This window comes from Pristiophorus japonicus, chromosome 15, assembly GCF_044704955.1.
Source record: "Pristiophorus japonicus isolate sPriJap1 chromosome 15, sPriJap1.hap1, whole genome shotgun sequence".
Taxonomy (NCBI): domain Eukaryota; kingdom Metazoa; phylum Chordata; class Chondrichthyes; family Pristiophoridae; genus Pristiophorus; species Pristiophorus japonicus.
Genome location: NC_091991.1, coordinates 14819971 through 14833227, shown reverse-complemented (window position 1 = coordinate 14833227; position 13257 = coordinate 14819971). Strand labels below are relative to the sequence as shown.

General features: G+C 43.1%; 1 protein-coding gene across 1 annotated transcript in view; it reads right to left on the bottom strand.

Moving 5' to 3' along the window:
- Positions 1-13257, bottom strand: part of otogl (otogelin-like) — a 238726-nt gene that overhangs the window by 164968 nt on the left and 60501 nt on the right. The window contains exons 21-22 of the mRNA XM_070901511.1: positions 10074-10181; positions 9159-9297 (exon numbers count right to left, since the gene is read on the bottom strand). Of these exons, the coding sequence (XP_070757612.1) occupies positions 9159-9297; positions 10074-10181 (247 nt within the window). The remainder of the gene's footprint in view (positions 1-9158; positions 9298-10073; positions 10182-13257) is intronic.

The window sequence follows — 13257 nt, the reverse complement described above, 5'->3', positions numbered from 1 at the left end:
TATGCCACTTTGATCAACTTGCATTGTGTTTCTGTTTCAGGGCCTTTCTGTATGATAGAAACAGAATTAGCCTCAGAATCAATCCCTGAGGTATTTCTTCAGCCTGATGTCGCTGCCTTAACTAGTACCTACTGCTTTCTTTTTTTTTCAGACACCAATTTCTCATCTACCTCCGACTTGAATTTAGGATACTTGCTGCCTTAAGCTTGTGAAGCAGCTTTTTGTGTGAAACTTTACCAAAGGCTTTCTGGAGTCCAGGTACATTACATTATGGTACTTTCCAATATTCATTTGGGATGTCACATCCTCAAATAAACAGCTGAGGAGGTTGGCCAGACAGGATCCCCTCTTCATGAAATATATTGAGTACCATGTACCAGTTATTTTTATATTGATAATCCTGAAGTTTTTTCTTAAGAACTAATTCCATTTTTTTTTAATGGAAAATTAATTATGTCTGAAGATACCGGTGTTCATTTTGTTAACTTTTTTTTTTGAACTAGGTACCAAGCTGGCTTGTTTCCAATCCAGTTGGATGTCACCCGGTCTTCAATAACTCCCTGATGATGACTACCAGCTTTTTGCAGATTTTGTCCCTAGTCAGATCACCCTGGCATATACATGCCATCTGTCCTTGGGAATTATTGGTTTGGAATTCTTTCAGGCCATCCAAGGACCTCCAGACGAGTGACATGGAACCCTGCATCATTGGTGCACCTTGCTTGTCATAGGCTGGAGAACCCATCCAAAATTTTGGGGACAGGGTCATTTACATACGTATGGTGGGCCCCTAGTGCCTGCCGGAGCACCCCAGCCTCAATTGATTCGCAGTCCCAAGGCAGAGTGGAGCCCTCCAGAGGTCAAAATAGCCCAAAGATTTTCTTTTAATTCTTCAGCTCCTAATTGCTAGTTGCACTTTCTCCAGCCCCAGCAACATGGGGTCATTAAGTTTAGTGGAATCTCGATTGGTGACATGCTAACTAGTGTCCTCTCTGGTGTATACTTTCACAAAATGATCATTTTATCTGTGAAATATTTTAGTTCATCTTCAGCTTCCACCCAGATTACATCTTTAACCACAGAATTATAAAGTTTAATATGATCTGGGAGTCAGAAATACCATAAGACCAGGCGACAGTTACATAATTGAAATTAAATGAGGGAACAATTAAAGCAAATATACTGGCAGAGTTTATTCAACAATACAGCAACAGAGGACAACTTTAAAACTTGGAAATCGGGGATTCTCCAATACATCCATCTTGTTCACCGCAACAGTTGTAGAAACCACGGAAAAACACCATGAAGGATACTTGCACTGTTTTTCCGGGGTTTCCGCAGATCTTCCAAGAAAATTACGGTGGACGAGTAGAACCCTCATGGAATTTCACCGCCAGGGGCTGACTACGCAGGATAAATACATACTGAAAACCAATAAGTTCAGACTAACTGCAGGGTGCTTCTGTACAAAGAAACTAATATAAGCCAAATGGTCTCCCTCTTCCATAGTCATCTTCTGATCTTAAAGGATCTCAATTCTTCTTTGACAATCCTTTTGCTATTGTAATACTGGAAGAAGTCCTTACTGTCGTGTTTGGCTTCTATAGCTATGCTCATTTTTATTACCTTTTTGTCCCTCTAACCATTTGTTTCTTTAATCTTTTGGACATTTCTGTACTCTTCCCATTAATCATCTTCACTTTCATTCTGCAGGCTTGCTAGCATTTATTTTGCTTTACTTATGTTACTTTATATTGTCTTGTTACTCAATTTAGGATCATATTTGCTTAGTCTGCACTCACGCATCCCTGGTATGTACTTAATTTGCATATACAATAATATGTCCTTAAGATACTGCATTTGTCCTCAATTCAGGTTTTCTTGCGTACTACCTCACCAGTCGAATTGATCAAGCTCTCCCCTCATGACCCTTGTGTACAACCTGATTTTAGCTACATTTCTTAACAAACTTCACTAATTCGACTGCCATAGTATACCATATCTTATTAGTTTCCATCAAATTGCTGTATAGTATGTTTTATATCGTGTTTTCATTCACAGTATGAAGCATGAATAAAAAAATATTGCAGTTGGTGGGAATTAAGGCAGAAGTTTTTAGAATAAAGCGACATTCATGGGGAGCACAAATCCAGTAAAAAAATTCCCACATTCAAAAGAAATCACAGAATTCTGGAGAACATACCTCTGTCTTACTTATTGCACTCTTTCATTTAGTTTCTGTTACTTTCTTGGCATAGCTGCAACTCAGACACTGTAATTTTATCTCCTGAAGCCCAGATTTGCATTTGAATCAAGCCAAGAAAAGAAACTTGTATCTCTGATGGCTTATAAGAGTACTAACTAAATTCTTCAACTTTGGTGCTTAACTGATCTGACAGGCTCAGAATCTGAAGTTGACATTTAAAAAAAAAAATCAGAGTTACAATGGAGAACCTCTGAGATTACAATGTTTATCAGTCAAAAATGTGAAAATTGTATTCAGTGCAGTGATTGACAATATGAAAATTAATTAAACCAATGCAATATGTCAAAGATACTAATCAAAGTAAGTAAACCATTGAATCAGGGACACATTGAACCAACTTCTGAAGGTTATTTAAATACCTTCACATACAAAGGATATTTTGCATTGTTCTCAGTAGTAATTCCCCATTTCACGCTGGCAGGGTTTTCTCAAGATTTAGTTTCATGCTTAAGTTCCAATGCTGATTGGAAGTATATTGCTGTTCCTTTATCGTCGCTAAATTTTGATGACCGGGGGCAGTGCTTTGTGACGGGGTCAGGTTGTTGGAGGACCTTCGTCTTACGGATGTTTAGTGTAGGCCCATGCTTTCGTACGCCTCGGAATTCCTACACGGCAAGCAAGCCCCAGGTGGGCAGAGGAAACGTTTCAAGGACACCCTCAAAGCCTCCTTGATAAAATGCAACATCCCCACCGACACCTGGGAATCCTTGGCCAAAGACGGCCTTAAGTGGAGGAAGAGCATCCGGGAGGGCGCTGAGCACCTCGAGTCTCGTCGCCGAGAGCATGCAGAAATCAAATGCAGGCAGCGGAAGGGAGCGTGCGGCAAACCAGACTCCCCACCCACGCTTTCCTTCAATGACTGTCTATCCCACCTGTGACAGAGACTGTATTGGACTGTTCAGTCACCTGAGCACTCACTTTTAGAGTGGAAGCAAGTCTTCCTCAAGCCTATGATGATGATCATCATCGCTGAGTCAAAATCCTGGAACTCCCTCCCTATCAGCACTGTGGGAGTATCTTCACCACGCGGACTGCAGCGGTTCAAGAAGGCGGCTCACCACCACCTTCAGCCATGAACTCATTGAATGGCGGTGCAGCCTCGAAGGGCCGAATGGCCTACTCCTGCACCTCTTTTCTATGTTTCTGTGTTTCTCAAGGGCAATTAAGGGTGGACAATAAATGCTGGACTTGCCAGTGACACCCACATCTCATGAACGAATAAAAAAGAATGAAATCTGTCAAGCTGGTCTTTCCTACCAAAACAAGTCAAAGAAAGGTACTCTCAAGTCACAACTAAATACTTCTGTGCATCTACATAATTATTTAAAAATCTATCGTTACACTCCATAATCAAAGCATTTCTAATACATATCTGACTCTTAGACACAAGAGCTGAGGTTTTCTGATCAAGTTTGTTTGATCCACAGGCGTAAATCTGGCAAACCTGATTTGAAAATTTGGACGGAGATCCGTACACCAAATCTCCACCCACTGCATATCGCATACGAACATTGAATGAATAACGGGCATCCAGGAATCAGATGTAAGTGTTAGTTCATATAAAGGGCACAGTAAGTAATTTGATTCTGCAATTAGAAAACCATTTCTGGAGTATTTTGCTTTTTCTTTGTGTTTTTCTTTCCTGCTGGCACTCGGTTTCTCCTGAGCCTTTGTGCTAATTGTTCCAAAGAAAATTCCCCCAGCACCAATAAGAATGCCCTTATGGAGGCATTTGGAGAAAGAAGTGAAGCAAAGTAAGGAGCCCTGGCAAGTTAGGCTGCATGGGAGGCCCAGCCAAAACTCTCCCTGGTGGTCCAGTGGGCCAAAGTTTTGAGATCGCAGAGGCTCTCCCCTTTAAGTGAAGGGGAGAGCCATGGTGACGTGGCGCCATGATGATGTCATCGTGGCAGTCACTCCGCACCACCCCCAACTTCTGCCCTTCAGGTATTGCCACCGCCATTACCACCCCTCAATTGTTGTCACCGCCCCCATTAACAGCGACTTCCGGATCCAAGGAAAAAAAAAACAACCAAGAGCCAAATTTTGCTCAAGAGGCGCCCTGAACCGCAGCTGCGGCAAAAACCATCGAAACGGGGTGGGAGCGCCCCGTGTCGGGTGGGGGGCAGTTTCGACCCCCAAGTGTTTAAAAGTGGTAGTGGTAGAGGGATCTGGGGGTACAGATACACAATTCACTAAAAGTAGCGATGCAGGTTAATCAGGCCATTAAAAAAGCAAACGAGGCACTGGGGTCCATTTCTTGGGGGGCAGAATTGCAAAGCAGAGAAGTTATACTAAACTTGTATGGAACCTTGGTTAGATGACATTTGGATTTGTGTAAACAGTTCTGGTCTCCATATTATAAAAAGGATATAGAGGCACTGGAGAAGATGCAAAAAAGATTTACTAGAATGATTCTAGAACTAAGAGGTTATACCTATCAGGAAAGATTGAACAGCCTGGGGCTCTTCTCTCTTAAAAAAATAGAGAAGACCAAGGGGTGACCTGATAGAGGGCTTCAAGATTCTGAAAGGGTTTGATAGGATAGATGTAGGGATGATATTTCCACTGTGGTGAGACCAACTAGAGGTCATCAATATCAGATAATCACCAATTGGGAATTCAGGAGCAACTTCTTTACCTAGAGAATAGTTAGAATGTGGAACGCGCTACCACGGGGAGTAGTTGAGGCAAATAGAATAGATGCATTCAAGGGGAAGCTAGATAAACACATGAGGGAGAAAGGAATAGAAGGATATATTGATGGGGTGAGATGAAGAGGGGTGGGAGGAAGCCTGTGTGGATCATAAGCACTGGCATGGACCTGTGAGGCTGAATGGCCTTTTTCTGTGCTGTAAATACTTCGTAATGTTCCCCAGGTTACTCAAGAGTAATGTTTACTTCAAAATCACAACTGCATGAAAAACAGCACCATGATCATTTAGGAACCGAAAGGCTAAATTTCAGCTCAATATCCCAGTTTATAAATAGTTAACAATGCTGTTCTTTCTCATGTAATTTCCAGGTTAAGAACATAAGAAATAGAAGCAGGAGTAGGCCATCTGGCCCCTCGAGCCTGCTCTGCCATGCAATAAGATCATGACTGATCTGATCTTGCCCTATCCCCATAACCCTTGACTCACTTATCCTTCAAAAATCTGCCTATCTCCACAAATATATTCAATGACCCAACCTCCACAGCTCTCTGGGGTAGAGAATTCCAAAGATTCATGACCCTCTGAGAGAAGAAATTCTTCCTCATTTCCATTTTAAATGGGTGACCTCTTATTCTGAGACTATGCCCCCTAATTCTAGATTCCTCCACGAGATGAAACATCCTCTCTGCATCTACCCTGTCAAGCCCCCTCAGAATCTTATACATTTCAATAAGATCATCTCTCAGTCTTCTAAACTCCAATGAGTATAGGCCCAACCTGCTCAACCTTTCTTGATATGACAACCCCTTCATCTCAGGAATAAATCTCATTGATTGTTGTTGTTGTCCAATTAACAGTAGCATTATCCTGTAAGACAAGATCATCTCAAAGATAAACTCCAGCTTTACCACTCAAACAAATTGGTAAACATTTCCTTCACTTTTTCCACTTAAATTAAATTTAATGTTGCATTTAGCTGTAGAAAAACTTCTAAGTATAATCAAGGTAAAACAGCAAAATTTTAATAAAAGATGACATGCTAGAGGCATGGATTGGGCAATGCAATGATACACGGATAGCTTTGTAATTTGGTTAAAAGAATGACACCCTTTGCTTACTCACCTGTACGCTTTCTCTCTCTCGAATCATAGAATCATCATAGAATGGTTACAGCACAGAAGGAGGCCATTCGGCCCATCGAGCCCATGCTGGCTCTCTGCAAGAGCACCTCAGCCATTCCCACTCCCCCGCCCTTTCCCCAAAGCCCGGCACAGTTTTTCCATCAGGTATCCAATTCCCTTTTGAAAGCCATGATTGAGTCTGCCTCCACCACCCTCTCAGGCAGTGCATTCCAGATCCTAACCACTCGCTGCGTAAAAAAGTATTTCCTCATGTCGCCCTTCTACCAATCACCTTAAACCAGTGTCCTCTGGTTCTTGGTCCTTCCGCCAATGGGAAGAGTTTCTCTCTGTCTACTCTTCATGATTTTTGAACACCTCGTATCAAATCTCCTCTCAACCTTCTCTATTCTCACCCCAGCTTCTCCTGTCTATCTTTTGCTGCAAATAATGCAATTAAGTTACATAAAACACTAATGGCACAAATAAAAACATGCATTTATGCACAGAAAGTGATGGTGCAAATAAAAAAATGCACCTATGCAGAGAAAGTAAGTGAGATGAAGAGGTGAGCAAGGGCAATAAAAACTGGGCTGAATTTACATCCATCATGAGCATGACGGCGGTCGCTGGAGGAAAGCCCACCAAACAGGGGATTAGAAATGCAAAAAGGAGCTGGGGCTGCAACTCCAGCTCAAGGCAATTTTTATTTTAAAACCTATTTGGAAAAGGAAACTTTTTTGAGAAAAAAAGGAATAAAATCCTGAGGAAAAACACTCATTTTATTTTTTGCTGCCCAAAAATACTCGACCACATCCCCTCTGGATCCCTGGACGTCAGATCTGTCAGACAGACTGGTGCTGCTAAATGCCAGTTTCATCCCCCCCTCCCTCAGGAAATACTTCATCCCCCATTTATTTCCACCTTTTTCACCTCAGAATTTTTATTTTAAATTTCTCCCTCCTCCAAAAAAAATTATTCTTTTTGATAACCCTACATCTCACTATATTTGATAATCCTACATGTTATATCAACATATACTAGACTAGAAGCAATGCTAAATGAATTAGTTCTATGTAAATATATAGGTGCGCCGATGAGAAAATTAAAAGTGAAAGTCGTCTTCATCGTTAGCTAACCTCCAGAAATCCACTGTAGACAGAAAGTTCATGTAGATGATAAGGCCCTAACTGAAAACCCCTATGAATCAATGCCAGTAAACATTATTCCCAGCTATACTATAAGGTAGAGATAAATTTCTTTCTCTACTATACCTTGAAAAATACTGCAAATACTGGGACACTAAGTGTCAGCTGTGGTTCAGTTGGTCGTACTCTTGCCTCAAAGTCAGAAAGTTGTGGGTTCAAGTCCCACTCCAGAGACTTGAGCAGAAAATCTAGGCTGACATCCCAGAGCAGTACTAGTGGAATGCTGCATTGTCAGAGGTGCTGTCTTTCAGATGAGACATTCAATGTTAAAAGGCCTCATTTGCCCATCAGATGGACATAAAAGATCCCAAGGCATTATTTCGAAGAAGAGCAAGAGTCTCCTGGCCAATATTTATCCTTCAACCAACATCTCAAACAGATTACCTGGTCAGTATTTCATTGCTGTTTGTGGGACTTTGCTGTGTGCAAATTGGCTGCTGCATTTCCTACGTTACAGCAGTGACTACACTTCAAAAAGTACTTCATTGGCTTTAAAGTGTTTTGGGCCGCGAAAGCCTTTCCTTGTTTTTCAATCATTCTTAAAAAATCAGAATAACTAAGATTCACATTCATTCTGTCAGTCTCCCTTCAATTTAAAGCAAATAATTATTAGACATACTTGGAATATGTAAGCCTGTGCTACATCATCACTTGTAATCCTTTGACTATCCAAATACAAAGATCCAAAACTCAAATACCAGGAGCTAAATCCAATACTAGAAACCAAACTCAAATATGCTTGTTACTCATTTTTCAACATCTACAGCAGATGAGAAGAACCATTCGGTCCATTCTAGCACATTCGTCCAGAATGTGCCTGTGTGCTGTCTGTTACTGCAACCAGTTGTGTCTTAGAGCTTGCCGCCCTACCCAGATCTCCATTCCACAGATTGATCAATTTTTGTCTGAGAAGTTCCTGGCAACAGTCATAAATTTGATTTCCACTGGTTTGAACCTGTGCCCTCGTATTATAAAGTCACAGTTTAATTTGAAGCAATGTTCCAGATTTTACTTTCTATAACATTTAATGTAAACAATACATTAAATGGCCCAAAACACTTTAAAGCCAATGAAGTACTTTTTGAAGTGTAGTCACTGCTGTAACGTAGGAAATTCGCCATTACAAGGTCCTCTCTCAGTCGCCTCCTTTCAATGTGGATAATCTTAAGAGTCCGAATTTGGTCAAACCTAAGTTCCGCCCATTTACCGTCGAAAAGACCGCTAAGATTCTGATGGTACTTTGGCCGGAAGTTTGGTGAACAAATAGAAAAAAGCGCCTGGTGGAAAAAATGGGCATTACACGGCGATTCTGGGTGGTGGATCGGATTCTGGGCGGTAAGTGCCATCCTCAACAAAGTAACGCCGAGGCTGGAGTTGGGCCCAGCGAGGGGGAAACGCAAAAACAAAAAATAGTCAACAAATAAAAAACAAAGCATGACAAAACCTTCAGGAGGACCCTTTCAAACAAAATTGCTGCAAAATTAAAACAAAAAAACCTCACTAACCTTTTCTCGCAGGTCGTCATGCCTACCATCCAGGAAAGGCCTGCTTCTACGCAGCGGTCTTTTCTCCTGCTGGAGTGGAGGACCACGCGGATGAATCTCGGGCGGGATAACTTTTTAGGTGTTGCACGCTGACGCGCGCCAGCGGATGCTCCCCAGCAGTCCTTTCAAACCGTCGGCAGGAGGGCCTCATCAAAGCACGGAGGGGACAGCGCCGAGAAAACACGACGGTAGCCAGTGGTAGGTTGATCAAATTCGGGCCCTAAGTGTCCCCACGCTTTCCCGATAATTTAACCCTCTCTCACCAGGGATCTTCACTCCAACGCCTCCAGAGCTGGACACAGTATTCAAGGTGTGAGCTGACTAGAGCGCATGATGTTGAATACAGGTTTAAATCTAAAATTCCTTACCTTCACTAAATATATTTGACAGTCACTGACATAATCATACTCCAGTCCATCAAAGCTACGATAATGCCGATCACTGTAGATGGTGCATACTGCAGGACATGGGTGGTACGTGCAGTTAAAAGCTCCTTGCTGACATACACTAAGAAAGTAAAGAATTATTACATTCAATGTAAAAAATGCAGCCATCAGTTAACAAATGAAGAGATAGAACCAATAGAGTTATTAAACCTTGAATAACCACCTTCAATAAATGTGACATTTCGAGCCATGCAACATAAGAATAAGAACATAAGAAATAGGAGCAGAAGTAGGCCATTTGGCCCCTCGGGCCTGCTCCGCCATTCAATAAGATCATGGCTGATCTGATCTTGGCCCCAATTCACTTTCCTGCCCGCTCCCCATAACCCTTGACTCCCCTATCGTTCAAAAATCTGTCTATCTCTACCTTAAATATAACAAAACGTACCAAAAAAAAATAACATTTTCATATTGTCATTAATTGGACTGGTCAATGGAGCACCAACAGCATTTGTAGGATGATACAAGTGTAAAGTCACATCGTTACACTGTCCATTTGCATAGCTGTGGATTGAGAAGTGGCATAGATCCCTGCATCTATTTTAATCTGTACACAGAGTTCTGTATACCAGTCATACCATTGCTGAGAAGACCTTTTCCAATCTTGTCAATTTGTAAAAACAGAATGGCAATACGGTGGTAGAGAGGCAGAAGCAGCTCTATCATTTGTTATTGATTATCTTTAACCAGAGAAACTTTGAGAATAAATATATTTCAAATTAGAGATTGACATGATGTTAGTGATAAAGCTGTTATAATGATAATTTGACCACAAATAAATAGAATCTTAGGAAAATAACTCGGTTTGATTTTTAAAAAACCCAGATGTGCACATACCAAGTGTAACAGACTGTAGAAACCACTTCTCCGGGTAAATATTCCTGACCTTTCCAATTGCATGGACAATTTTCAGGCAAAAAGCAGTCCCCACCATGTTTAATCAACCTAAAGCACCATGGAAAAAAAGTAGAAGTGAAAACATTCAATTCTATACATAGTTTATCAAGTTGGGAGGTAAAATAATTATGTCTGTAATGTACTTATGAATGACTCCACGAGGCAAAGTGTTGTACTCAAACTGTAGTGACCTTGGTCCTTTATTCCAAACTCGAGTGAGGCACAAGCATGGTGAGCAGCCTTTTATACTAGGCCCTGCCACCAGGGCAGGAAACCCCGGTCTCCACCAGTTGCACCCTCTAGTGGTGCCAGCATGTATATACACAGTGTAAACCTTATTGATAGTACATCAGGTAAACAAGTCTCCATCTTATGCAACCACACAGTGACTACACAGAGAGTACATCCATAGTCTGCATATACAACAATAATAATATTCTAAAACATCAGTCTTACACATAGGGGTGAATTTCCTCAGAGTTTCTCTTGCTCCATTGCTGTAACTTTGGCAGAAACCCCTTTTAGAAACATAGACATGTAAACAGGGTTTCTGCTGAACTCCCACTGAAGTTATGGCAGCAGAATGGGAGAAGCTCCCAGAAAATTCACCCCCATAATCTTGGTATGTTCGCACAATTACTTTAGAATGCAGAGCCTTTTGTAGATGATTGTTCACAACCATTATTTTCTATATATGAAATTCCTCGAAATTATGTCAGATTTCTTGGTCATGTGTGTACTTGCAGTGGGAGACTCCGGAGAATTTCATTGGAGGCAATGATCAGATGTTGTGACACTATAATAAGATCAATTATGTTAACTTACAGAGGAAGCTTAATACTAATTGCGATAATTAATACTTTCTGCTGGAGAAGTAGATAATAGTTGCCAAAGAACACGACCTTCCTTCGCCATTTAATTCTACTGAACCTGTTCAAAAGGTTTGACTCAATATAATTATTGCTTGTAAAAAATAGTGGGAACTTACAGTTATAAGGAATAGTTATAAGTTCTGATTATTTGTAATGACCAACAACTTTAACATTGAAAAATGCCTCAAAGCGTTTCACAGAGCTGTAATCAAAAAAAATCGCCGAGCCAAAGGAGGAGAGGTAACCAAAAACTTGGTGAAAGAGATGGGTTTTAAGGAGGTCTTAAAGGAAGTGCGAGAAACCATCAGCGGCAGGTCGGGGCCATAAAAGGAGCGGCGAGCGGCCCCTGGACAGCGTGGAGACATGCCACTACAAGGTTCAGCACGAGCTGGTGCAGGAGGGCAACGGCAGTGAAGAGTGACGTCAGCAAGGTCCAGGTCGGTGATTGGAGCGTGGACAGATGCAGCAGGAGCGGCGAGAGGGGCAAAGGAGATGCGAGAGACTGTGGAGGGATGTGATTGGGGCCCAGGGGAGGTGTGAGTTCGGGGCCAGGGGCCCAGGGGCAGCACGGGCCAGTCCACACTGCGATATCTGTGCGCATTAGATCCGTGCAGAAGAGCAGGTCTCCAGTCATCTTCGGTAATCCTTGCCACTGGACCAAGACCTAGCTCTGTCAAGCCCGTGTGGTGGCTGGTGTGCAACAGCCACCACACGTTGAAAAAAACCCACGCACAGGCATCTTCCACCCTTAAGGATGTAGTTCATGCTCTTCATTTGAAACACCTGTGAACTCATCCTTTTTTTTGGCGTGGAAGCAAGTCATCCTTGTTTCGAGGGACTGCCTATGATGATGAAAGGGGGTACAGGAGGTGAAGCGGTGGAGGGGTTTAGAAAGGGAATTCCAGACGGTGGAGCCTAGGCGACCGAAGACACACCTGCCAAATATGGGGCCAAGAGGGGCAGAGATGCATTGGAGGCCCGAGTCAGAGGAACAGAAAGTTTGGAGAGGCACTAAAGGGCTCGAGGAGCTTACAAAGATAAGGAGAGGCAAGGCCATGAAAGGATTTAAACACAAGGTAGAGAATTTCAACTTGAAGGCCGGGAGCCATTGTAGGTCAGCAAGGACAGGTTTGTGGGATAGAATACAGGCAGTCGAGTTTCTGGAGGAGGTGGATGGGAAGTCAGCTCAGAAAGCATTGAAGTAGTCAGGTCTAGAGGAGACAATCGATGACAGTTTCAGTAACAGACGGGCTGAGGTACAGACATAGGCAGGCAATGTTGTGATAGGAAGTCGGAGATTTTTGTGATGGAAAGGATGTGGGATTGGAAGCTCAGCTCCGGGCTGAATAGAGTGCCATGGTTACAAACAGTATGGTTCAGCCTGACTAGGGAGGCAGATGGAATCAGTGCCAAGGTGCAGAGTTTGTGGCAGATACCAAAGATAATAGCTTCTGCCTTCCCAAGGTTTAACTGGTGGAAGTTGAAGCTCTCCAGGCTAAGAAACATCGGGGGACCCATCCTGAGAAATATGAGGGGGCAACCCATCCCCCTCACTCCCCTCCCCGCCCCCAGATACAATATGCTGCAATTTGCAGCCTCTTCGGTGAGCAGGTTCTATCAGGTTTTGGACCAATTTGTATCCACTCCCTTCGGTCCTGATGTTTATGAAAAAAGCAAGACTGGTGGCTATCAGCTTCCACCAGAATTCTTACCATTTCCACCATCCCTGCCCCCAAGTGTTATATTTGCTGCATAAAGCAACTGATTGCTCAGTGAATGGTTGTCATAAGGAAACCCATCACATTGAGGATCTTCAACTGGCACCACCAGTTCTTGGGTACAGCATTATAACTGACAGTGGCCCCTGCCCACCCATACCACGCCCCCCCCCCCCCCCCACCCACCCCCCACAACTTGTCAGCCCAGCTGTAGGATGGCAACAGCTGAGAAGCCAGGTCGCTGACTGCGGTGCGGGCAGGCACAGCAGGAGGGGCGAAGGAGTGGCAAGAGTTTGTAGAAGTGACCAGGGCCCAGGAGAGGCGTGAGTTTGGGGCCCAGAAGAGGCGAGGGCCCAGGGGTAGCACGGTCCAGCCCACACTGTGATATGTGTGCGCACTAGGTCTGTGCAGCAGAGCTGATCTCCAGTCGTCTTGGTTAACCCTTGCCACTGGACCAAGACCTAGCTCCGTCAAGCCCGTGTGGTGGCTGGTGTGCAACGGCCACCCCACGTTACAAATCCACGCACAGGCATC